This window comes from Callithrix jacchus, chromosome 22, assembly GCF_049354715.1.
Source record: "Callithrix jacchus isolate 240 chromosome 22, calJac240_pri, whole genome shotgun sequence".
Lineage (NCBI taxonomy): Eukaryota > Metazoa > Chordata > Mammalia > Primates > Cebidae > Callithrix > Callithrix jacchus.
Genome location: NC_133523.1, coordinates 22,069,062 through 22,095,866, shown reverse-complemented (window position 1 = coordinate 22,095,866; position 26,805 = coordinate 22,069,062). Strand labels below are relative to the sequence as shown.

The following is a 26,805-nucleotide window of genomic DNA, read 5'->3' as shown; positions in this document are numbered from 1 at the left end:
TGAGGGGAGAAACTAGCCCTGGGTTATTCATTTTTTTCTCTGAGATGGAAGGAAGGTTATACTCTGTTGTCAGCCTGACCCCTGTCTGCACAGGGCATCCCCAAATGTCTCAGACTCCTAGGTGCTAGTGAGAGCATCTGCAGTGGCCCTGGGGTAATGCTCCAAGGTTATTCAAGCATAGGATACTCAGGCTGACTCTGTGGGGACAGAATAAAAAATAGAACAGCCTCTATTTTTGATCCAGATCTGGTATTGTTTATGCCTGTTCAGCTAACTGTTGGGTACAGGAACAATGCCCTTCCCCAGAAATACAATTTACACTTGCAATATGTATTTGTATTCATGGCGCTGGACAGGTGGAGCCCTGCACTCCCCCTGCTACCATGCTTCTTTACACCTATAAATTCTGCCACCACATTTAGTTTACACCAGGAGCCCTCACACAACTGCAGCAGCTCACTGGACAAGATTCAAAGCCTGGGCCTGTCTTGTGAATTCCAGGTGGATGTCAGCCCTTACGTTTAGATTCTAGGTACCATTAACATGGTTATGTATTCTGGGCATTACAGTAAGGAGAGGAAAAAACGGAAGAGAAATCCTACATAAAGGCTGCTCTAACACAGACACGTGGTCTCAAAATCTGGAACTGCAGATTTAGATTTTGGAGGTGCAGAGAAGCAAGTCACCGGCACCCTTGACACATACATGGGCATTTGGGCAAAAGAGTGAGCAAAATGTTTAGATTCTTAGGTCTTCTCAATGTAAATGTGTGGACCTGGTTGCATTTTCAGGCCATGTGATATGTGAATGAGTTTCACATCTGAAGATGCTAAGGGGATGAAAAGACAGAGCCGGAATAGCTGATTGCAGCCCTATAGACATTTTTTTTTTTTTTGTAGAAATCTGATCAAACTGCACTATTAAAGATCGTAAATCCCAAATAGGCAGAAAGACTATTCTGCCTGCAGATGTTGACGGCAGTGTGAACTATGCTGCACAATGGTGGGTTGTGACTGGAAGCCCATGAGGGAAAGATTCAGACAGAGTGAAGCCAGTTGGGCACATTATGTGTTCATATCCTGTCTAGTAATTTTGGGCAATGAAATGTAATTAAAAACAAAATTATCTGCAGCCTCAAAAAAAAAAAAAAAACTATCCACAATGGCAGAACGGATTGTTTTATTACACAATTACACTAAAATGTGAAGGCATTATCAGCAAACTGCTAAGAAATTGCAAAGACACTCAATTGCAAATAGCTACCATAATTATTCTCAAGTACAAGATTTGAAGCACCATTTGTCACATAGTTTATCCTATATTCCCCTGAAAATTGGAGGTCATCTCTGGTTGCTAATTTGTTATATTCAAAGAAAAAATTAACTTATGTCTTCATAAGAGGTAGCTTTGAAACTTGGAGTCAGTTGCATGCTGAAGGTAAGCTCCTTTTTTTTTTTTGAGACAAAGTTTTGCCCTCTCACCCAGACTGCCAGGCTGAAGTGCAATGGCATGATCTCAGCTCACTGCAATCTCCGCTTCCTGGGTTCAAGCAATTCTTCTGCCTCAGCCTCCCAAGTAGCTGGGATTACAAGTGCGTGCCACCATGTCCGACTAATTTTTTGGATTTTTTAGTAGAGATGGAGTTTCACCATGTTGGCCAGGCTGATCTCAAACTCCTGATCTTGTGATTCACCCAGTTCAGCCTCCCAAAGTGCTGGTATTACAGGCATGAGCCACTGCACCCATCCCAAGCTATTTTTCAACCAAAAATGTAGAATAGGGCTTTATTTTATTTTATTTTTGCTATTTACATCTAAATCATTTCCGGGTCCTATATAAAGACAGTCCTGAGTCAAAAATACTGAGAAAAGACCTATTTAGCAGTTAGACTAATTTGCACATATTTCAATTAGGCAGAAAAATATATACATATAAAAGTTTACTAAAGTAAATGCTTTAGTATTTACTAAAACAGAAAAATATCTTCCTTTATTTTCAAGAAGGGAATTATATCTAATTTGTATCTGTTCTTACAACAGCCAGGTCTAGGGCCATACTCTTGAACTCACAGGCATTTGAATTCTAGCAGTTGCTGGATTCAGACAACTGAGGGCTGGCCTTGGGCACACTATGCACATCAGAAAGGGTTTGTGGGGAAGTAAAAGGCAGAAGAGGGAAAGGTGCTATCAAGGACCAATGAATGGGGGACAGTGCACTGTAGCTAGGAGGACTGGTCTATGCTACAGATACTGACCCAGGCAGGCTATGTTCTGACATATTCCTGTGTCCATGCAGGCAGATGAAGTTATCACTGGTGGTCCAGAAGCCTCGGGAGATGAAGGAACCAGGTTGCTGCTGCCATTTCAGCATCTGGGGTACAGATAAGCCAGGAATTCTCTAGGCACTTGTGGGAGTTTTTGTGAGAAATTCTAGAGGTAAAAGGACTATAGGTGTAAGTTCTGAGGGTCAAGTCTCGTTTTGCGGAGGGTGTTGCCACATCCATTCCTAGTATCTTCATGAGTTGGTGGAAATCATGTGGTGGTAGCAGGTGGGGGCAGGGAATCTGTTCTCAGAACTCTTTTCTTCTTTTTTTTTTTTTTTTTTTTGTTTTGAGATGGAGTTTTGCACTTGTTGCCCAGGCTGGAGTGCATGCAATGGTGCGATCTTGGCTCACCACAACCTCTGCCTCCTGGATTCAAGCAATTCTCCTGCCTCAGCCTCCTGAGTAGCTGGGATCACAAGCATACACCACCACACCTGGCTAATTTTGTATTTGTAGTAGAAACAGGGTTTCTTCATTTTGATCAGGCTGGTCTTGAACTCCTGACCTCAGGTGATCCACCCACTTCGGCCTCCCAAAGTGCTGGGATTACAGGCATGAGTCACTGCACCTGGCCCAGAAAGCCCTTTTCTGCCTAACCTTTGAGACCCTCTGAGATCTTATATAGTTGGTGCTATCCCCTTGTTGCAATACTTTGTTAAAATTGAGTAACCATTTTTTTTTTTTAGATGGAGTTTAGCTCTTGTTGCCCAGGCTGGAGTGCAATGGCATAATCTCGACTCACTGAAACCTCCGCCTCCTGGGTTCAAGCGATTCTCCTGCCTCAGCCTCCCAAATCTAGGATTACAGGCACATGCCACCATGCCTGGTTAATATTTGTATTTTTAGTAGAGACGGTATTTTACCATCTTGGCCAGGCTGGTCTCGAACTCCTGATCTCATGATCCACTTGCCTCGACCTCCCAAAGTGCTGGAATTTCAGGCATGAGCCATCGTGTCTGGCCAAGTAACTTCTTATCTAAATCTGAATTTGTCTTATTTTACAAAATCTAGAAATACCCCTAAAACGATAACAACTTCATCCTCAGAGCCCCTCAACACCACTTTCATTCCAATACCAACTGCATCTGTCTGTGGATTTCCAGCTTTTTAGAGCTCTGTAGCTCTTCTAAGTATAAAGGCTCTGTCCATGGCTATTGTGAGCAGGCTGGGACATCTACAGGGGAGGCTCCTCAGGCAGAATTGGCTGCTTCTTCAATCACCTCCCTTTGCAGGCAAAACTATCCTTAGCTTGGTTGGAGTCACTGAATTCAGGCTTACACTTCCCAGTCAGAGTTATTCACTTGGTTTTAAATTCTAAAATGACAAGTGTGTAGTCCCAGCTACTTGGAAGGCTGAGGCAGGAGAATTGCTTGAACCAGGGAGGCGAAGTTTGCAGTGAGCCTAGATTGTGCCATTGTACTCCAGTCTCGGCAACAGAGTGAGACTCTAAATAAATAAATAAATAAGATCAGTGTTTGAAGAAAAGAGCAAAATCACTAAAACACAGTGTTTTAAAAAATTATAAAACACTTAATTTTATACTTCAACATGAAAAGCTGAAGTATCTATCCATTTCAGACAATAAACATGTCATTTAAATATTTTCATGATAAATAACCATATGTAAACATTTCTAGGAAGTGTCAAGTTCCATTTTATAAAATTTAGCATTAAACTTGGACATTCAAACAAAGGATACAGAACAGAGATGTTCACTGTTACAAATTCTAGACCCTGTAGAAAAGGGAAGCTGATGTTTTGACAAATACATGCAAGTCACCATTTGCTTGTGGAAATGTATTCACTTTCTATAGCCAAAAAGCAGTGGGATTTGAGGAATTTTCTCTATTTATCTTCCTTAGTAGCATTCCCAAACCAAAGTCCTGTAATTCTCTCTTTTATTATTATTATTTTTTTTGAGATGGAGTTTCACTCTTGTCACCCAGGCTGGAGTGCAGTGGCACAGTCTCCTATCATTTAACCTCTGCCTCCTGAGTTCAAGGGATTCTCCTGCCTCAGCCTCCCAAGTAGCATGGATTACAGGTGCCCGCCACCACGCCAGGCTAAATTTTTTTATTTTTAGTAGAGATGGGGTTTTGCCATGTTGGCCAGGCTGGTCTCAAACTGACTTCAGATGATTCACCTTCCTCTGCCTCCCAAAGTGCTGGGTTTACAGGCGTGAGCCACTGCACCCAGCTGCCAAAGCCCTGTAATTCTTTATTTGAAATCACCCCCAAAAAGAACAGACATGAGAAACTAGTTACACTTACTCAGGGGAAGATAAAGGTAAATAAGAATCTTTATCAAATCAACTATATCACTAGATTTTTCTAAAACCTACCTTTTATGGTCTTTGACTTTTTAAAACATCTTTTAATCTCTACTGATAAAATACAATTTCCAGTTATTGAAAACCTGTAGTTGAAATAAGTGAAAAAAATCTTTCCATCATGACCAACAGGAAGTGGATGCTAATTGGAACACAAACATGTCTGACTCAACTGTCAAGTCAGGCCATGGTATCACTCAAAACATTCTCTCATGCCCATCCTGACCATTAAATTACTCAATGACTGCCGGGCGTGGTGGCTCACGCCTGTAATCCCAGCACTTTGGGAGGCTGAGGTGGGCGGATCACGAGGTCAAGAGATGGAGACCATCCTGGCCAACATGATGAAACCCCATCTCTACTAAAAAATACAAAAATTAGCTGAGCGTGGTGGCATGTGGCTGTAATCCCAGCTACTCAGGAGGCTGAGGCAGGAGAATTGCTTGAACCCGGGAGGCGGTGGTTGCAGGGAGGCGGAGGTTGCAGTGAGCCGAGATCGCGTCACTACACTCCACCCTGGCGTCTGGCAACAGAGCAAGACTCTGTCTCAAAAAAAAAAAAAAAAATTACTCAATGACCACCTTCCTATGAGACATGGTAACTGCACCCACTAACGGCCTCATGTACATTTTGCGGGCAGGTTCTTGCATTGCTTTACTAGGATGAATTCTTCTTGTCTTTTAGGGGAAAAAATGTACATATAAAATATATTTCTTCCTAAAATATACATAATATATATGTATAATACATATATTTATATATTAATATATAATAATTTTACATGTGTTTTATATACATAATATATACATACATTAATATATAAATTATATATATATATACGTTTCTTCAAAAATCTGAAAGAATCCAAGGGTCCAAGGGCAGGAATCATACCTGGCTTTTCTCCACAATATCGACATCTGATTGGCTGATCACCTATCTGTGTACAAAGAATAAAAATTTCATTGAGAAAAAAAAACACATTTTTAACTGTTTTTTTCCTCTGTACTTTTATTTCATTGGGGGAAATTCCTAAATACATTTCAGAGTCAAGGGGTAAAATTATTTTAAAATAATATATTTAAAATGGTATATTCTGCATCAGCATTGACACAAAAACTTCTATTAAACTCTGACACCCACTCAGATGTTACCTCCTCTATAAAGCCCTCCTTGATTTTCTCACTTGCTATGTCAGCGGCAGAGTTGATCACTACTACCATTCATCTACCTCAATAACCTTATAAGCCTTTTTATGTACAAGCATTATACTCTAGAACAAATCGTTTCCACATCTATTTATGCTAATAAATTCCTACAGGGTAGCAATGTTGAACCATGTTTATCTGTGTTATATGAATATCTGACACATTATAGAGGGGCGTGTGTGTATATATATAAAATCAGTATGCTCTCAGGAAGTTATTGGAAGTCACCAAATGAACAAAGGGTGTCATCACAGGACCAGGCACACAGGTGAGACTGTGTTTCTCTTATGCACAATCTACCAAATGTTAGCCTTGTAGACCTCACACATGGACAGAGCCCACTGAAGAGATCTTTAATTGCACATGTGAATGCAGTCCGCAGTAAAAACTGTGACTGTCACTGTGATCATGTAACCACAGTTAAGTTGTGACTCATTTCTAAACCCAGCTCAAAGGCAGGTGAGGACTCTCCTTTCTGGACCCAGCCAATTAGAGAGATGTTGACTCTAATACATGGGCTTAGGTCCACAGGTATGATTATGAGTCCATACTAGAATAAAAGTCTCAGAACAAATTGTGACTATCATGCATATATATTTTTTATATTAGTGGCATACAAACTCAAAGTCAATATTAGGCATATTTTATAAAGCTTTCATTTAGTACAGAGTTCTGTAATAGGGCCCAGAACACAGGTGACATTGTGACACTCCTATGCACACCCAGCCAACAGTAAAGACTGTCATCTTTCCACATGAACACAGCTCACTGTTGAAGTTCTGAATATCACACTTGAACATAGCCAAACGTTGGAAAATTGACTCTCACACACGGATTTGGTTGACATGTGGGCTGGTGACTCTCAGACCAAGATTCAGCATACCTGCCTGGCTATGACTCCACTAAGGGGACAGAGTCCCCAGCAAAGATTAAGGCTTTCATGCATGTATTCAGTCAACCATTGAGATTCTGATTTGTGTACTTAGACTGAACATACAAAAGGTCTTAACTTACCAGGCATGGTAGCTCATGCCTGTAATCCCAACTCTTTAGGAGGCCAAGGCTGGTGGATCACAAGGTCAGGAGTTCGAGACTAGACTGGCCAACATGGTGAAATCCCGTCTCTACTAAAAATACAAAAATTAGCTGGGCATGGTGGTGCATGCCTCTAGTCCCAACTAGTCAGGCCAAGGCAGGAGAATCGCTTGAACCCAGGAGGTGGTGGCTGCAGTGAGCTGAGATCACGCCACTGCACTCCAGCCTGGGTGACAGACTGAGACCCCATCTCAAAAAATAAAAATAAAAAAACGATGTTAACTCTAATACCTAGAAATGGAACATGTGTGAGATTGTTAATTTTATCTTTACATTCTTCCGCAACTGTAATTGTGACATACACCTCTGCCCAACATCTGAGTGACTTGACTCTCTTGCCTCATGCCTAGCCCACAGATCAGACTGTAACACACCTAGGTTGTGTGATTCTGCACTTTAGCCTCAGCACTGCCCATAATGGGCATTGTGACATATTGCTGGGCTTTACAACAACTTGATTATGTGACTCTCCTGCCTGTGTCCTGCCTTTATGAGCTATTGTGACATATTACTATGTGCAACATCCAGGTGCTGTAACTGTCCTGGCTGGGTCCTGCCTACAAGAAGCATTATGAGCTATCTGTGTACCCATCACCTAGGTAATGTGACTTGTTCTTTTTACCAGGTCCCTGCTCACAGAAAGGATTGTTAGCTATTACTGGGCCTGGCACCTAGCTGATGAGCCTCTTCTCTTCTACCTAGGTTCTGCTCACTATGTATACTGTGATATACTGCTGGGTCAAACACCAAGGTGACGTTACATTTTTGCTTCAGCCCTTTCCTTATCATGCATTGTGACATATTGTCTGGCTCAGAACTGAGGTGATATGAGCCTTCTTCCTGAACCCTGCCCACAGCAAACAGTGACATATCTCTGAACCCATCATCTATGTGATATGACTCTCTTCCCTTTTTATCTTGTCATGGAACTCTTCTGTCTTCCTATGGGAAGCAACATGTGGGAAGCAGAAATGATGACAATATACAAACATATTTCCTGCCATGTGATTACCATAAGCAGCTTACAATATGACCCACCTAGAAGTCACTTACTTCCAGGCAAGCAGGGGTGTTTTTCTATGATGTGTCACTTTCTCTTAAAAGCACCTCCAATTAAGTTTAGCCAAATTGGGATAATATCCCTTTCGATGAACACCAAGTCAACATAATAGTAACCTAATTTCATGAGTGATTTCTCACCACAGTCACACAATTTTACACTCAAAAGTGTCACACCTTTTTTACACAGAAGATGTACAACAGACTGGGAATCCTTGGGATCATCTTCTAATTTAGCCTACCCATCTGACTAGACTTTTAAAATAGTCTTGTGGTTTATTTTATCTAATCTGCAAATAATAATTAACTACTTTCCAATTTTATTTATTGCAAATATTAACATCTTTTCATTGTATTTTCTTCTTTATGTAACGCTTTATAAATTCAAACAATTTTATAACAATATAAATGTGTCTCATTACTCAATTTTTGTTCATTATTATTAAAAATGAGGTTTAAATGTTATTAACTGTGAGAATTAAATCCATTAACACATAAAAGTGTTATGGTTAGTACTTAGTACAAATTGGCTATTATTATTTGTATGCTGAATTCCATTAATATATGCTTGAACACATAAATATTTTTATATAACACACAAGTTTATCAATCAATAGATAAATATATATTTAAATAAATTTTTTAAATGTGGCAAACGGAATAGAATTCAACCTTAAAAGAAGGTAAATTCAGTTATTTGAAAAAAATATAGGTAAATTTGGAAGACATTATGCTAGATGGAAGTCTGAAACAGAAAGATGAATACTGCATGATCTCATTTTTATGTAAAAATCTAATAAAGTTTAACTCAAAAAAGCAGAAATTGAAATAATGGTGACCAGAGGGCAGGGGTGTGAGAAGGAAATAGGGAGTTATTAGTCAAAGGACACAACGTTTCAAATAGCCAGAGTAAACAGAATTTGAGATCTATTGTGCAGCAGCATAACTGTAGTAAAAAATAATGCATTGTGTATTTTAAAATTACTAGGAGCAGGCCGGGCTCAGTGGCTCACGCCTATAATTGCAGTACTTTGGGAGGCCGAGGCGGGTGGTCCACGAGGTCAAGAGATCGAGACAATCCTGGTCAACATGGTGAAACCCTGTCTCTACTAAAAATACAAAAATTAGCTGGGCATGGTGGTGCACGCCTGTAGTCCCAGCTACTCAGGAGGCTGAGGCAGGAGAATTGCTTGAACCCAGGAGGCGGAGGTTGCGATGAGCTGAAATCATGCCATTGCACTACAGTCTGGGCAACAACAGTGAAACTCCATCTCAAAAAAAAAACAAAACAAAAAAAACTAGGAGCAAATTTCAAATATCTCACCACAAAAATATGTTGAGTAGATATGTAACTTTACTTACTTTATATTATATACACATATCAAAACATCATTTTATACCCTGTAAATGTATAAAACTTTGATTTGCTAATAAAAAAATACGATTAATACTTTTTTAAAAAAAAAGAAAAAAGAATTAAACTTTTAAAAAATTGTGTTTGAGAGCCAGGCACGGTGGTTTGCACCTGTAATCCTGACACTTCAGGAGGTCAGGTTGGGCTCATCCTGAGGTCAGGAGATCAAGACCATCTTGGCTAACATAGTGAAACCCTGTCTCCATTAAAAATACAAACTTAGCCAGGCATGGTGGCACGCACCTGTAGTCCCTGCTACTCAGGAGGCTGAAGCAGAAGAATTGCTTGAACCTGGGAGGCGGAGGTTGCAGTGAGCCAAGATCGCACCAATGCACTCCAGACTTGATGAAAGAGTGAGACTCCATCTCAGCAACAGCAACAAAAAAACTGGGGACTTACGTCAAGATGGCTGAATAGGAACAGCTCTGTTCCACAGTTCCCAGCAAGAGCAATCCAAAAGGCAAGTGATCTCTGCATTTCTGAGGTACCAGGTTAATCTCACTGGGACTGGTTAGACAGTGGGTGCAGCTCAAGGAGGGCAAGCCAAAGCAGGGTGGGGAATTGCCTCACCAGGGAAGGCAAGGGGCTAGAGAACCCCCTCTCCTAGCCAAGAGAAGCCACTAGGGAGTGTCTCAACACTCTGGCTCAGATACTGCACTTTTCCCACAGTCTTCAAAACCCACATACCAGGAGATTCCCTCCGGTGCCTACAATACCAGCACCCGGAGTTTCCAGCACAAAACTGGGTGGCCGTTTTAGCCACAGCAGTTTTTTTTTTTCTCATCCCCCATTGGCGCCTGGAATGCCAGCAAGACAGATCCACTCATTCCCCTGAAGAGGAGGGCTGAAGCCAGGTGGCCAAGTGTGCTGGCTTGGCAGGTCCCACTCCACGAAGACCAGCAATTTCAATCCACTGGCTTGAAATTCTTGCAGCCAGCATAACAGTTTGAGCTCAACCTAGGATGTTGGAGCTTGGTGGTTGGGGTCGGCTGCCATTGCTAAGGTTTGGGTAGGCTGTCTTTTTTTTTTTTTTTTTTTTAGACGGAGTTTTGCTCTTGTTACCCAGGCTGGAGTGCAATGGTGCGATCTCGGCTCACGGCAACCTCCACCTCCTGGGTTCAGGCAATTCTCCTGCCTCAGCCTCCTGAGTAGCTGGGATTACAGTCAAGTGCCACCACCACACCCAGCTTATTTTTTATATTTTTAGGAGAGACAGGGTTTCACCATGCTGACCAGGATGGTCTCAATCTCTTGACCTCGTGATCCACCTGCCTCGGCCTCCCAAAGGGTTGGGATTACAGGCGTAAGCCACCACGCCTGGCCCTGGGTAGGCTGTTTTAACCTTGCTGGTGTAAACAAAGTCACTGGGAAGTTTATACAGTAACTGGGTGGAGCCCACCACGCTCAGCAAGGCCTCTGCAGGCAGACTGTCACTAGATACCCATCTTGCTGGGCAGGGAATCTCTGAAAAAGGCAGCAACTCGTCAGGCTTATAATAAAGCCCCCATCTTCCTGGGACAGAGCTCCTGGGAAAAGGGGCGGTTGTGGGTTCCACTTAAATGTCCCTGTCCAGCAGCTCTGAAGGGAACAACAGATCTCTCAGCACAGTGCTTAGGTTCTGATAAAGGACAGACTGCATCCTAAAGTGGCTCCCTGACCCCAGTGTATCCTGACTGGGAGACACCTCATAAAGGAGAGCTTTGGTTGACATCTGGCAGGTACCCTTCTGGGATGAAGCTACCAGAGGAAGAAAAAGGCAGCAATCTTTGCTGTTCAGCAGCCCTTGCAGTTGATTCCCAGGCAAGAAGGGTCTGCAGTGGACCTCCAGCAAACTCTAGCAGACCAGCAGTAGAGGGACCTGACTGTTAGAAGAAAAACTAACAAACAGAAAGAAATAGTGTCAACAGAAAAAATGTCCATTTAGAGACCCCATCCCAAAGTCACCAATTTCAAAGACCAAAGATAGATAAAAGCACAAAGATGGGAAGAAACCAATGCAAGAAGGCAGAAATGCCAAAAATGAGAATGCCTCTTCTCTAAGGGATCATAACTCCTTACCAAGGGAAAAAAAAAACAGATGGAGAATACGCTTCACAAATTGACAGAAGTAGGCTTCAGAAGGTGGGTAATAACAAACTTCTCCAAGCTAAAGGAGCACGTTCTAACCCAATATGAGGAAACTAAAAACCCTGAAAAAGGTTAGACAAAATGCCAACTAGAATAACCAGCATAGAGAACATAAATGACTTGATGGAGCTGAAAAACACAGCATGAGAACTTTGTGAAGCATACACAAGTTTCAACAGCTGAATCAATCAAGCAGAAGAAAGGGTATCAGAGACTGAAGATCAACTCAATGAAACAAAGTGAGAAGGTAATATTAGAGAAAAATGAGTGAAAAGAAATGAACAAAACCTCCAAAGAAATGAACAAAATCCCAAGAAATATGGGATTATGTGAAAAGACCAAATCTATATTTGATTGGTGTACCTGAAACTGACATGGAGAATGAAACCAAGCTAGAAAAAACTCTTCAGAATATTATTCAGGAGAACTCCCCCAACCTAGCAAGGCAGGCCAACATTCAAATTCAGGATATACAGAGAACACCATAGAGACATTTCTTAAGAAGAGCAACCCCAAGGCACATAATCACCAGATTCCCCAGGTTACAAATGAAGGAAAAAATGCTAAGGGTGACCAGAGAGAAAGATCAGATTACCACAAAAGGAAGCCCATCAGACACACAGCACATCTCTTGGCAGAAACCCTACAAGCCAGAAGAGAGCGGGGGCTGATGTTCAACATTCTTAAAGAATTATCAACCCAGAAGTTCATATCCAGCCAAACAAAGCTTCATAAGTGAAGGAGAAATAAAATCCTTTATGGACAAGCAATTTCTGATCAGGCCTGCCCTACAAGAGCTCCTGAAAGAAGCACTAAACATGGAAAGGAACAATCAGTATCAGTCACTGCAGAAACATACTAAATTGTAAAGACCATTGATACTATGAAGAAACTGCATCAACTAACAGGCAAAACAACCAGCTAGCATCAAAATGGCAGGATCAAATTCACACATAACAACATAAACTTTAAATGTAAATGGGCTAAATGCCCCAATCAAAAGACACAGACTGGCAAACTGGATAAAAAGTCAAGACCCATTGGTGTGCTGTATTCAGGAGACCCATCTGACCTGTAAAGACACATATACACTCAAAATAAAGGAATAAAGGAAGATTTACCAAGCAAAAGAAAAATGAAAATAGTAAAGGTTGCAATCCTACTCTTTTATAAAACAGATTTTAAACCAACAAAGATCAAGAGACAAAGGGTATTACATAACGGTAAAGGGATAAATGCAACAAGAAGAGCTAACTATCCTAAGTATATATGTACCTAATACAGGAGAACCCAGATACATAAAGCAAATTCTGAATGACTACAAAGAGACTTAGACTCCCATACAGTAAAGACTTTAACACCCCATTGTCAATATTACACAGATCAACGAGACATAAAATTAACAAGAATATCCAGGACTTGAACTCAGATCTGGACCAAGCAGACCTCATAGATATCTACAGAACTCTCCACCCCAAATCCATAGAATTTACATTCTTTTCAGTATCACATCACACTCTAAAATTGAGACATAATTGGAAGTAAATCACTCCTCGGGAAATGCAAAAGAACAGACATTGTAACAAACAGTCTCTAACAGTGCAATCAAATTAGAACTCAGGATTAAGAAACCACTCAAAATGGCATAACTACATAGAAACTGAACAATCTGCTGGAAAATTATTAAATGAAGGCAGAAATAAAGATGTTCTTTGAAACCAATGAGAACAAAGATACAACTACCAGAATCTCTGGGGCACATCTAAGGCAGTGTCTAAAGGAAAATTTATAGCACTAAATGCCCACCAGAGAAGTGAGAAAACATATACAATTAATGCCCTGTCATGATTAAAAGAACTACAGGAGCAAGATCAAACAAATTCAAAACCTAGCAGAAGGCAAGAAATAACTAAGATTAAAGCAGAGCTGAAGGAAATAGAGACATAAAAATAACTTAAAAAAAAAAAATCAACAAATCCAGGAGCTGATTTTTTGAAAAGCTCAACAAAATAGACTGCTAGCCAGATTAATAAAAAAAAAAAAATGAGAGAAGAATCAAAGAGATTCCATAAAAAACAATAAAGAGGATATCACCATTGATACCACAGAAATACGAACTACCATCAGAGATTACTATAAACAACTCTGTACACATAAACCAGTAAACCTGGAAGAAACTGATAAATTCCTGGACACTTGCATGCTCCCAAGCCTAAACCAGGAAGAAGTTGAAACCCTGAATAGACCAATAACAAGGGCAGAGTTGAGACAGCAGTTAATAGCCTAACAACAAAAAAAAACCAAAAAACAAAAAGCTCAGGTACAGATGTGTTCACAGACGAATTCTACCATACGTACAAAGAGGAGCTGGTACCACTCCTTCTGAAACTATTCCGAACAATACAAAAAGAGGGAATCCTTCCCAAATCATTTTGTGAGACCAACATCATCCTGATACCAAAACCCGGCAGAGACTCAACAACAACAAAAAAACTTCAGGCCGGGGAGGGGGACTCAAGATGGCACTGTGAGAACGCAGGATTGAAGCGTTCGGTGAATCCGCAGAGAGGGGAGTCAGAGCTGCATTTTCAGACTGATCTTTGTTGCCCACAGAACGGGGAAATTCCCAAGTATAAAGGAGATGCAAGACACCAGGCAGAGGCTCTGCCTGCAGAAGCCGGCAGCCAGGGTGGCGGTGACCAGCCCGACCCAGCGCTCCCCACAGGGCACGCCTGTCTGGGTGCCCTGTTGAACCGGCAACCTGAGACTTGAGAGGGCTGAACTTGAGACTGAAGGAGACTTGGACAGTGGGCCAGCCCAGGGGATTGCAGAAACACAGCGTTTGGGGTAGCACAGTGGTACAGAAAAAACGGTGATTCCAAACGCTCGCCGTGGAGATGGTACCTGAGGTGCTCCGTGGGGGAGGGGCGTCCACCATTACCGACGCAACCGCCCCGACTGAGATACATGCCACTGCTGACACAGCCTGCCGTTGCCGAGGCAACCTGCTACAACAGAGAAACTCCGCCACAGGGCGTAGCCCGTGGCGGAGACCGCAGCAGCAGGGCAGAGCCTGCAGCAACAGGGCGAACCTCACAACAGCAGAACGGAGCCTCGGCAGGCAAATAGTGTCTAGACTGCCTCCTAGCTGGGCAGGACACCTCAACGGACATCCAAAAACGAAGCCCCAACCCCCCAAGACAGAGCATTTGAGGAAAAAAAAGGGTTTTTAAATGAGCTCTGTTGCAGCAGAATCAAACATAGCAGCCCAACAGCCCTGAATGAACAACAGAGCTCACAGCTCAGCAATTGAGATCCTATAAAGTACAGACTGTCTCCTCAAGCAGCTCCCTGACCCCTCTATATCCAAAAGACTGACATTTGGCAGGCATCATCCTGGGATAAAGATAGCAGAAAAAAAAACTGGTAGCATCCCTCATTGTTCCACAGCTGCTATAGGTACACTCCAGAAAAGCAGGGCCTGGACTGGACCTCAGCAGTCGTACAGCGAAAGGGCTAGACTAGTAGAAGGAAAACCAAGTAACAGAAATAATTCAACACCAACAATCTGGGTGTCCACTCAGAGACCCAATCAAAAAGTCAGCAACTACACAGATGACAAGTGGATAAATCCACAAAGATGGGAAGAAACCAGCACCAAAAAGAGGAAAACACCCGAAACCAGAACACCTCGCCTCCTAGAAAAAACTAAAACTCCTCACCAGCAAGGGAACAAAGCTGGATGGAGAATGACTCTGACGAAATGATGAATTAGACTTCAGAAGGTGGATAATGAGAAACTTTTGTGAGCTAAAAGAACATGTGTTAAATCAACGCAAAGAAACTAAGAACCTTGAAAAAAGATATGAAAAAAGATTTGAGGAAATGATAAGAAGAATGGATAACTTAGAGAGGAATATGAATAAATTAAAGGAGCTGAAAAACACAATACAAGAACTTCGCGAAGCATGCACAAGTTTCAATAGCCGAATTGACCAAGCAGAAGAAAGAATATCTGAAGTCGAAGATCAACTCAATGAAATAAAACGAGAAACCAAGATCAGAGAAAAAAGCGCAAAAAGGAATGAACAAAGTCTCCAAGAAATGTGGAACTATGTGAAAAGACCTAACCTACATTTGATAGGTGTACCAGAAGGGGACGAAGAGAATGAATCCAAGCTGGAAAATACTCTTCAGGACATCATCCAGGAAAATTTCCCCCACCTAGAAAGACAGGCCAACACTCAAATGCAGGAAGTAAAGAGAACACCACAAAGATATTCCGCAAGAAGAGCAACCCCAAGGCACATAATCGTCAGATTCAACAAGGTTGAAATGAACGAGAAAATACTAAGGGCAGCCAGAGAGAAAGGTCGGGTCACCCACAAAGGGAAGCCCATCAGACTCACAGCAGATCTCTCGGCAGAAACTCTACAAGGCAGAAGAGAGTGGGGGCCAATATTCAACATCCTTAAAGAAAAGAACTTTCAACACAGAATTTCATATCCAGCCAAACTGAGCTTCAGAAGTGAAGGAAAAATAAAATCCTTTGCGAACAAGCAAGTACTCAGAGATTTTGTCACCATCAGGCCTGGTTTACAAGAGCTCCTAAAAGAGGCACTACACATAGAAAAAAAAAACCAGTACCAGCCATTCCAAAATCACACTAAATGCTAAAGAGCATCAACATAATGAAGAATCTACAACAACTAACGGGCAAAACAGCCAGCTAGCATCAAAATGGCAGTATCAAATTCACACATAACAATATTAACCCTAAATGTAAATGGACTAAATGCACCAATCAAAAGACACAGACTGGCAAATTGGATAAAAATCCAAAACCCATCAGTGTGCTGTATCCAGGAAACCCATCTCACATGCAAGGATACACAAAGGCTCAAAATAAAGGGATGGAGGAAGATTTACGAAGTTAATGGAGAGCAAAAAAAAGCAGGAGTTGCAATTCTCATCTCTGATAAAATAGACTTTAAAGCAACAAAGATCAAAAGAGACAAAGAAGGCCATTACATAATGCTAAAAAAATCAATACAACAAGAAGAGCTAACGATCCTAAACATATATGGACCCAATACAGGAGCACCCAGATACATAAGGCAAGTTCTTAATGACTTACAAAGAGACTTAGAGTCCCACACAATAATAGTGGGAGACTTTAACACTCCACTGTCAATATTAGACAGATCAATCAGACAGAAAATCAACAAGAATATCCAGGGCTTGAACTCAGACCTGGAGCAAGGAAACCTGATAGACATTTACAGAACTCTCCACCCCAAATCCACAGAATATACATTCGTCTCAGCACCACATCACACCTACTCTAAAATTGACCACATAATCGGAAGTAAAGCACTGCTCAGCAAATGCAAAACAACTGAAATCATAACAAACAGCCTCTCAGACCATAGTGCAATCAAGTTAGAACTCAGAATTCAGAAACAAACCCAGAACCGCACAGCTTCATGGAAACTGGCTCTTGAATGTTGACTGGGTAAACAGTGAAATGAAGGCCGAAATAAAGAAGTTCTTCGAAACAAATGAGAATGAAGACACAACATGCCAGAATCTCTGGGACACATTTAAAGCAGTCTCTAGAGGAAAGTATATAGCAATAAGTGCCCATATGAGGAGAATGGAGAGATCCAAAATTGACACCCTATCGTCAAAATTGAAAGAGCTAGAGGAGCAAGATCAAAAAAACTCAAAACCCAGCAGAAGACAAGAAATAACTAAGATCAGAGCTGAACTGAAGGAGATTGAGACACGAAAAACCCTCCAAAAAATCAATAAATCCAAGAGCTGGTTTTTTGAAAAGATCAACAAAATAGACAGACCACTAGCCAGACTGATTAAAAAGAAAAAAGAGAACAACCAAATAGATGCAATAAAAAATGATAAAGGGGAAATCATCACAGATTCCACAGAAATCCAAACCATCATCAGAGAATATTACAATCAACTCTATGCACATAAACTAGTAAACCTGGAAAAAATGGATAAATTCCTGGACACCTGTGTCCTCCCAAGCCTAAACCAGGAGGAAGCTGAAACTACTCCTCTTTCACCACTCCTATTCAATATAGTACTGGAAGTTCTAGCCAGGGCAATCAGGCAAGAAAAAGAAATAAAGGGTATTCAAATAGGAAAGGTGGAAGCCAAATTGCCTCTATTTGCAGACGACATGATAGTATACCTCGAAAACCCCATCACCTCAGCCCAAAAACTCCTGAAACTGATAAGCAACTTCAGCAAAGTCTCAGGATATAAAATCAATGTGCAAAAATCACAAGCATTCGTCTACACCAATAACAGACTTAAAGAAAGCCAAATCAAGAATGAACTGCCATTCACAATTGCTACAAAAAGAATAAAATACCTTGGAATACAACTCACAAGGAACGTAAGGGACCTCTTCAAGGAGAACTACAAACCACTGCTCAACGAAATCAGAGAGGACACAAACAGATAAAGAAACATTCCATGTTCATGGTTAGGAAGAATTAATATCGTGAAAATGGCTATACTGCCCAAAGTAATTTACAGAATCAATGCTATCCCCATCAAGCTACCATTGACTTTCTTCACAGAACTGGAAAAAACCACCATGAACTTCATATGGAACCAAAAGAGAGCCCGCATAGCCAAATCAATTCTAAGCAAAAAGAACACAGCGGGGGGCAACACACTACCGCATTTCAAACTATACTACAAGGCTACAGTAATCAAAACAGCATGGTACTGGTACCAAAACAGAGATATAGACCAATGGAACAAAACAGAGGCACCAAAGGCAACACAACATATCTACAACTATACAGTCTTTGGTAAACCTGACAAAAACAAGCAATGGGGAAAGGATTCCGTTTAACAAATGGTGTTGGGAAAACTGGCTAGCCATGTGCAGAAAGCAGAAACTGGACCCCTTCCCGACACCTTACACCAAAATTAACTCCAGATGGATTAAAGACTTAAACATAAGACCTGGCACCATAAAAACCCTAGAAGGAAATCTAGGCTAAACTATCCAGGACATAGGAGTAGGCAAGGACTTCATGAACAAAACACTAAAAGCATTGGCAACAAAAGCCAAAATAGACAAATGAAACCTAATAAAACTCCACAGCTTCTGCACGGCAAAAGAAACAGTCACTAGAGTGAATCGGCAATCAATAGAATGGGAAAAAATTTTTGCAGTTTACCCATCTGACAAAGGGCTGATATCCAGAATTTACAAAGAACTCAAACAGATTTACAGGAAAAAAACAAACAAGCCCATTCAAAAGTGGGCAAAGGATATGAACAGACAATTTACAAAAGAAGACATATATGAGGCCAACAATCATATGAAAAAATGCTCATCGTCACTGGTCATCAGAGAGATGCAAATCAAAACCACATTGAGATACCATCTCACGCCAGTTAGAATGGCGATCATTAAAAATTCTGGAGACAACAGATGCTGGAGAGGATGTGGAGAAAAACGAACACTTCTACACTGCTGGTGAAAGTGTAAATTAGTTCAGCCATTGTGGAAGACAGTGTGGCGATTCCTCAAGGCCTTAGAAATAGAAATTCCATTTGACCCAGCAATCCCATTACTGGGTATATATCCAAAGGACTATAAATCGTCCTACTATAAGGACACATGTACACGAATGTTCATTGCAGCACTGTTTACAATAGCAAAGACCTGGAATCAACCCAAATGCCCATTGATAATAGACTGGATTGGAAAAATGTGGCACATATACACCATGAAATATTATGCAGCAATCAGAAATGATGAGTTTGTGTCGTTTGTAGGGACATGGAAGAATCTGGAGAACATCATCCTCAGCAAACTGACACGAGAACAGAAAATGAAACACCGCATATTCTCACTCATAGGCGGGTGATGAAAAATGAGAACACATGGACACAGGGAGGGGAGTACTAAACACTGGGGTCTATTGGGGGGAAAAGGGGAGGGCCAGTGGGAGGGGGAGGTGGGGAGGGATATCCTGGGGAGAAATGCCAAATGTGGGTGAAGGGGAGAAAGGAAGCAAAACACACTGCCATGTGTTTACCTACGCAACTGTCTTGCATGTTCTGCTCATGTACCCCAAAACCTAAAATGCAATAAAAAATTCAAAAAAAACACTTCAGGTCAATATGATGAATATCGATGCAAAAATCTTCAATAAAATACTGGCAAACTGACTGCAATAGCACATCAAAAAGCTTATCCATCATGATCAAGTAGGCTTCATCCTGGGGGTGCAAGGCTGGTTCAACATACACAAATCTATAAACATAATCCATCACATAAACAGAACCAAAAACAAAAAACACATAATTATTTCAATAGATGCAGAGAAAACTTTTGAATAAATTCAACAGCCTTTTATGCTAAAAACTCTCAATAAACTAGGTAATGATGAAATGTATCTCAAAATAATTAGAGCTATTTTTGACAAACCCACAGCCAATATCATACTGAATCAACAAAAACTGGAAGCATTCCCTTGAAAACTGGCACAAGGATGCCTTCTCTTACCACTCCTATCCAACACACTATTGTAAGATCTGGACAGGGCAATCAGGCAAGAAAATGAAATAAATCGTATTCAATTACAAAAAGAGGAAGTCAAATTGTCTCTATCTGCAGATGACGTGATTGTATATTTAGAAGACCTTATCATCTCAGACCAAAATCTCCATAAGCTAATAAACAACTTCAGCAAAGTTTCAGGATACAAAATCAATGTGCAAAAATCATAGCATTTCTATACACCAATAACAGACAAACAAAGAACCAAATCATGAGTGAACTCCCATTCACAATAGCTACAAAGATAATAAAATACCTAGGAATACAACTAACAAGTGATGTGAAGAAACTTTTCAAGGAGAACTACAAACCACTGCTCAAGGAAATAAGAGAGAACACAGATGGAAAAACATTCCATGCTTATGGTTAGGAATAATCAATATCATGAAAATGGCCATACTGCCCAAAGTAATTTATAGATTCAGTGCTACCCCCATCAAGTTCTACCATTGACTTTCTTCACAGAATTGGAAAAAACACTTTAAACTTCATATGAAACAAAAAGAGAGCCCGTAATGACAAGAAAAATCCTAAGAAAAAGAAACCATAAAACCAAAAGAAAACAAAAAAGTTGGAGGCATCGTGCTATCTGACTTAAAACTATACGACAAGGCTAAAGTAATCAAAACAGCATGTCACTGGTATCAAAACAGAGATAGAGACCAACAGAACAGAACAGAGGCCTCAGAAATAATACCACACATCTACGACCATCTGATCTTTGACAAACCTGATAAACACAAGCAATGGGGAAAGGATTCCCTATTTAATAAATAGTGTTGAGAAAACTGTCGAGCCATATGCAGAAAGCTGAAACTGGACTCTTTCCTTACACTTTATACAATAATTGACTCCAGATGGATTAAAGGTTTAAATATAAGACCCTAGAAGAAAACCTAGGGAATACCATTCAGATCATGGGCATGGGCAAGGAATTCATGACTAAAACACCAAAAGCAATGACAATTAAAGCCAAAATACACAAATTGGATCTAATTAAACTAAAGAGATTCTGCACAGCAAAGAAACTATCATTAGAGTGAACCGGCAACAAACAGAATGGGAAAAAAAAATTTGCAATCTACCTATCTGACAAAGGACTAATATCCAGAATTATTTTTTTCTTGTAAATTAAAACCCCATCAAAAAGTGGGCTAAGGATATGAACAGACATGTCTAAAAAGAAGACATTTATGTACCCAACAAACATGAAAAAAAGCTCATCACTGGTCATTAGAGAAATTCAAATCAAAACCACACTGAGATTCCATCTTATGCCAGTTAGAATGGTGATCCTTAAAAAATCAGAAGATGAGGAGAACGATCCAAGATGGCCGATCGCTAACATCCCGGGATTGCAGCTCTCAGGGAAGGTGCGAAGAACTAGAGGACGCCACACTTTCAGACAAATTCTGGTTGCTCACAGAGCAGAAGATCCCCCAGTGGAGGAAACACACGGGTGGCCAGCGCGACTCTCGTGGCCGGCACAGCAGTTCTGCCGGCACCGCGTCGCTGCAGCTCTCAGAGCAGAGTAAACAGGTTTGGAGGACCCGCACGGGTCCCCAGCAGGACACCAGAGCCTGGCACAGCGGCTGTGACAGCACCTCGGTGCGGCAGCACTCGGAGCAGAGTAAACGAGACCGGTTCCCCTTCTGACCGAGGTTTGGAGCCCTGGGAAGGCAGAGTCACCTACTACGGACACAAGAAGGAAGCCAGACAGGAGAATCCTGGGCAGAAAAGCACCATCAGTTTTAACGCTGCTGCTCTGGCCCTGGGAACTAACAACCTGGACATCCACTCAAGAGACCTAATCTGAAAGTTGGTACTTTCAAAGACGACAGGAAGATAAATTTACAATGACGGGAAGAAACCAGCGTAAAAAAGCTGAGAATACTCAAAGTCAGAACGCCTCTCCCTCTAAAGATGATCACAGTTCCACATCAACAATGGAACAAGGCTTGATGGAGAACGAGCGCATCCTGATGACAGAATCACTCTTCAAGAAATGGATAATAACAAACTTCGGTGAGTTAAAAGAACATGTTGTAGCCCAACGTAAAGAAACTAGGAACTTTGAAAAAAGGTTTGATGAAATCCTATTGAGAATAGACAACTTAGAGAGGAGTATGAGTGAATTAATGAAACTGAAGAATACAATACAGGAACTCTGAGAAGTATGCACACGTTTAAACACTCAAATTGTTCAAGCAGAAGAAAGGATATCAGAGGTCGAAGTCCAACTTAATGAAATAAAACGTGAAGAAAAGATTAGAGAAAAAAGGATAAAAAGGAATGAGCAAAGTCTCCAAGAAATGTGGGACTATGTGAAAAGACCAAATTTACATTTGATAGGTATACCTGAATGCGACGGAGAGAATGAATCCAAGCTGGAAAATACCCTTCAGGATATTATTCAGGAAAATTTTCCTAAACTAGCAAAGCAGGTCAACATTCAACCCCAGGTAATACAGAGAACACCACAAAGATATTCCTCAAGAAGAGCAACCCCAAGGCACATAATCGTTAGATTCACCAGGGTTGGAACGAAGGAGAAAATACTGAGGGCAGCCAGAGAGAAAGGTCAGATTACCCACAAAGGCAAGCCTACCAGACTTAGAGCAGATCTCTCAGCAGAAACTCTACAAGCCAGAAGAGAGTGGGGGCCAATATTCAACATCCTCAAAGAACAGAACCTTCAGCCCAGAATTTCATATCCAGCCAAACTAAGCTTCACAACTGAAGGAAAAATAAAATCTTTTATGAACAAGCAAGAACTCAGAGATTTTATTACCACCAGGCCTGCTTTACAGGAGCTTCTGAAAGAAGCATTACACACAGAAAGAAACAACCAGTATTAGCCTTTCTAAAAATACACCAAAAAGAAAAGAGCACCAACATAAAGAAGAATTTACACCAACGAATGGATAAAACAGCCAGTCAACATCAAATGGCAGTAACCCTAAATTTAAATTGACTAAATCCCCCAATCAAAAGACACAGCCAAAACCCAATGGCATGTTACATCCAGACCTGTTTCACATGCAAGGATACACAAAGACTCAAAACAAAGGGATGGAGAAAGATTTACCAACCAAATGGAGAGCAAAAATAAATAATAAATAAATAAAAAGCAGGAGTTGCAATTCTTGTATCGGATAAAATAGATTTTAAAGCAACAAAGATATAGTGGTAAAAGGATCAATGCAACAACAAGAGCTAACGATCCTAACACCCAGATACATAGAGACTTAGACACAATGAGACAGAAAATTAATAAGGATATCAAGGACTTGAACTCAGATCCGGAACAAGTAAACTTAATATTTATAGAGCTCTCCACTTCAAATACACAAAATATACATTCTTGTCAATACCACATCACATCTACCCATAAGCTTAAATGATACATTGATTGGCCATCATTAATACCCAATATTTTTCAAAATAAAGCAGTATTTCCATTTACTCTCCCTCTTTCTTCCTCTCCTTTACTTATTTTTTTTTTTCTTTCCTTCTCTCAAAAAAAAAGAAATCAATTTGTAAACCTCTAGATCCAGGTCGGCAATGTCTCTCTTATTGCTTGATTTCCTTCCTTCCCTTCCCTCCCTCCCTCCCTCCCTTGCCGCTTCCTCCCTTTCTTCCTTCCTTCATCCCTTCCTTCCTCCCTTCCTGCCTTCCCTCCCCCCCAATAAAAAAATCAGGAGACAACAGATACTGGAGAGGATGTGGATAAATAGAAATGCTTTACACTGTTGGTGGGAATGTAAATTAGTACAACCATTATGAAAGACAGTGTGGCAATTCCTCAAGGATCTAGAACTAGAAACACCATTTGACCCAGCAATCCCATTATTGGGTATATACTCAAAGGATTATAAATCTTTTGATTATAAAGACACATGCACATGTATGTTTATTATGGCATTGTTCACAAGAGCAAAGACTTGGAACCAACCCAAAAACCCATCAATGATAGACTGGATAAAGAAAATGGCACATGTACACCATGTAATACTATGTAGCCATAAAAAAAGATCAGTTAGTGTCCTTTGCAGGGACAAGGATGAAGCTGGAAACCATCACTCTCAGCAAACTGACACAAGAATAGAAAACCAAACACCACATATTCTCACTCATAAGTGAGTGTTGAACAATGAGAACAAATGGACACAGGGAGGGGAACATTACATACTGGGTCCTGTTAGGGGGATGGGGGGCTAGGGGAGGGATAGCATTAGGAGAAATACCTAATGTAGATGATGGGGTGATAGATACAGCAAACCACCATGGCACGTGTATACCTATGTAACAAACCTGCACGTTCTGCACATGTACCCCATAACTTAAAAGTATAATAAATAATTTTTTTTTTGAGACGGAGTTTCGCTGTTGTTACCCAGGCTGGAGTGCAATGGCGTGATCCTGGCTCACCGCAACCTCTGCCTCCTGGGTTCAAGCAATTCTCCTGCCTCAGCCTCCTGAGTAGCTGGGACTACAGGTGCGCACCACCATGCCCAGATAATTTTTGTATTTTTAGTAGAGACGGGGTTTCACCATGTTGACCAGGATGGTCTTGATCTCTTGACCTCGTGATCCACCATGCCCAGCCAATAAATAAATTAAAAAAAAAAATTTACAGAAAAAAACATCAGATCAGAGAAAAAAGTGCTTATGTTAACCTTCCAGGAAACTTACATATAAAACTGTCAAACTCTAGGCATTTAACTGCTTATTTATCTAGCGTTACTGAAGTGCTAAGGAGCAGTACTCAACAAGAAATCTTTCCACAAATATTCGTATCTATGCTATATTTGAATATATGTGAATCTGACAAAGACAGTATTAAAAACATCCAACTATTATAGCCCCAGACAGACTGATTAGAATAAATGTGGGTTACAACCCACTGATTAGGCCACCTTCTTTTTAGGCTCAACATTGATGAGCTAGCAGAATCGACAAGAGCTAATAAATTTCCTGAACACTTGGCATGTGCTGGGAACTCTTCTAGTACCTTTATCAATATTACTTGCTTTAATTTTACCAATACCCTAAGATTTAAGCACTATTATTCTCACTGTAGAGCTGAAGAGTTAAGCACAGAGAAGTTAACACACTGTATCCAGGTCATATAGCTCATAAGTGGCAGAACTGGGATGCAAACAGAAATCACCTGATACTAAGTTTTAATCTTAATCATTATGCCCAACACCCTCTCACCTAATGCTTTTTCTTTTCAATTTCTGACCTAACATTTTGGCTTTGAATTTTCTAATTTAGTAGAATCTGAAACAAATTTAAAAATCACTATTTACACCCTTAGGTAGTATGCAGAACTTGATTTTTGGATTAACGTACTTATTACTAAGCCTAATAAAAATAATCAAGGAGTTGGCTACAGTTAGTTAACTAAAAATAAAATCTGTAGACTAAACTTGACCTACTAAAAAGAATTATATAAAATAAGAGTGGAATTTCTCCAAATTGTTTTATCAATATGTAAAATAAATATTATTTCAAATTTCAAATTCACAAGTCTTTATATTGTTTTGCCACATTCAACATTCACACAAATAGAAGATTCAAAACCAGGCGTGGTGGCTCAATGCCTGTAATCCCAGGACTTTGAGAGGCAGAGGCAGGTGGATCATGAGGTCAGGAGTTCGACACCAGCCTGGCCATCATAATGAAAGCCCATCTCTACTAAAGATACAAAAAATTAGCCAGCTGTGGTGGCACACCCCTGTAATCCCAGCTACTTGGGAGGAAAAGGCAGGAGAATCACTTCAACTGGGAGACAGAGGTTGTAGTGATGAGCTGAGATTATGCCATTGTACGCCAGCCTAGGCAAGAGTCCATTAAAAAAAAAGGTTCTGCAGGGGATGTGGTGAGCGTTTGAGACCAGCCTGGCCTCATGACAAAACTCTTTCTCTACTAACCATAGAAAACTTAGCTGGGCATGGTGGCGTGTACCTGTAATCCGAGCTACCTGGGAGGCTGATGCAAAAGAATCACTCAAATCTGGGAAGCAGAAGTCACAGTGAGCCAAGATTGGGCCACTTCACTCCAGCCTGGGTGACAGAGCAAAACTCTGTCAAAAAAAAAAAAAAAAAAAAAGATTCTGCATAGAAACATAAGTTGTGCTATATCATTAAAAAATAAATTTAAAATTGTTCATTTGCCATTAACTCTATTTAGAATCTAATTTCTAAAATACATTTTTTAAACAAATTTTGTATTTGTCATGCATTTTGTAAGAATAAGACTTTTCTTTTACAAAGAAAAACAAAGCTAACATACATAATCTTTTCACCTGTTAACAGTATATGTCTGTTCCCTTAACTAGCCTGAAAGTTATAATGATAAGCAAATTCTTCAATTAAAACCAATTTTTTGGCCAGACGTGGTGGCTCAAGCCTGTAATCCCAGCACTTTGGGAGGCCAAGGCGGGCTGATCACGAGGTCAAGAAATCGAGACCATCCTGGTCAGCATGGTGGAACCCCATCTCTACTAAGAATACAAAAGATTAGCTGGGCATGGTGGCACATGCCTGTGATCCCAGCTGCTCAGGAGGCTAAGGCAGGAGAATTGCCTGAACCCATGAGGCGGAGGTTGCGGTGAGCCGAGATCGCGCCATT

The 26,805-nt window shown here is 40.7% G+C and overlaps 1 protein-coding gene across 1 annotated transcript in view; it reads right to left on the bottom strand.

The window, feature by feature from the left end:
• The window catches only part of LOC118150187 (uncharacterized), a 44,788-nt gene extending 28,476 nt beyond the window's left edge, over positions 1-16,312 (bottom strand). Inside the window, exon 1 of the mRNA XM_078359881.1 lies at positions 2,255-16,312. Coding sequence (XP_078216007.1) covers positions 2,255-2,370 — 116 coding nt within the window. The 5' untranslated portion in view covers positions 2,371-16,312. The remainder of the gene's footprint in view (positions 1-2,254) is intronic.
• Positions 16,313-26,805: the final 10,493 nt, after the last annotated feature.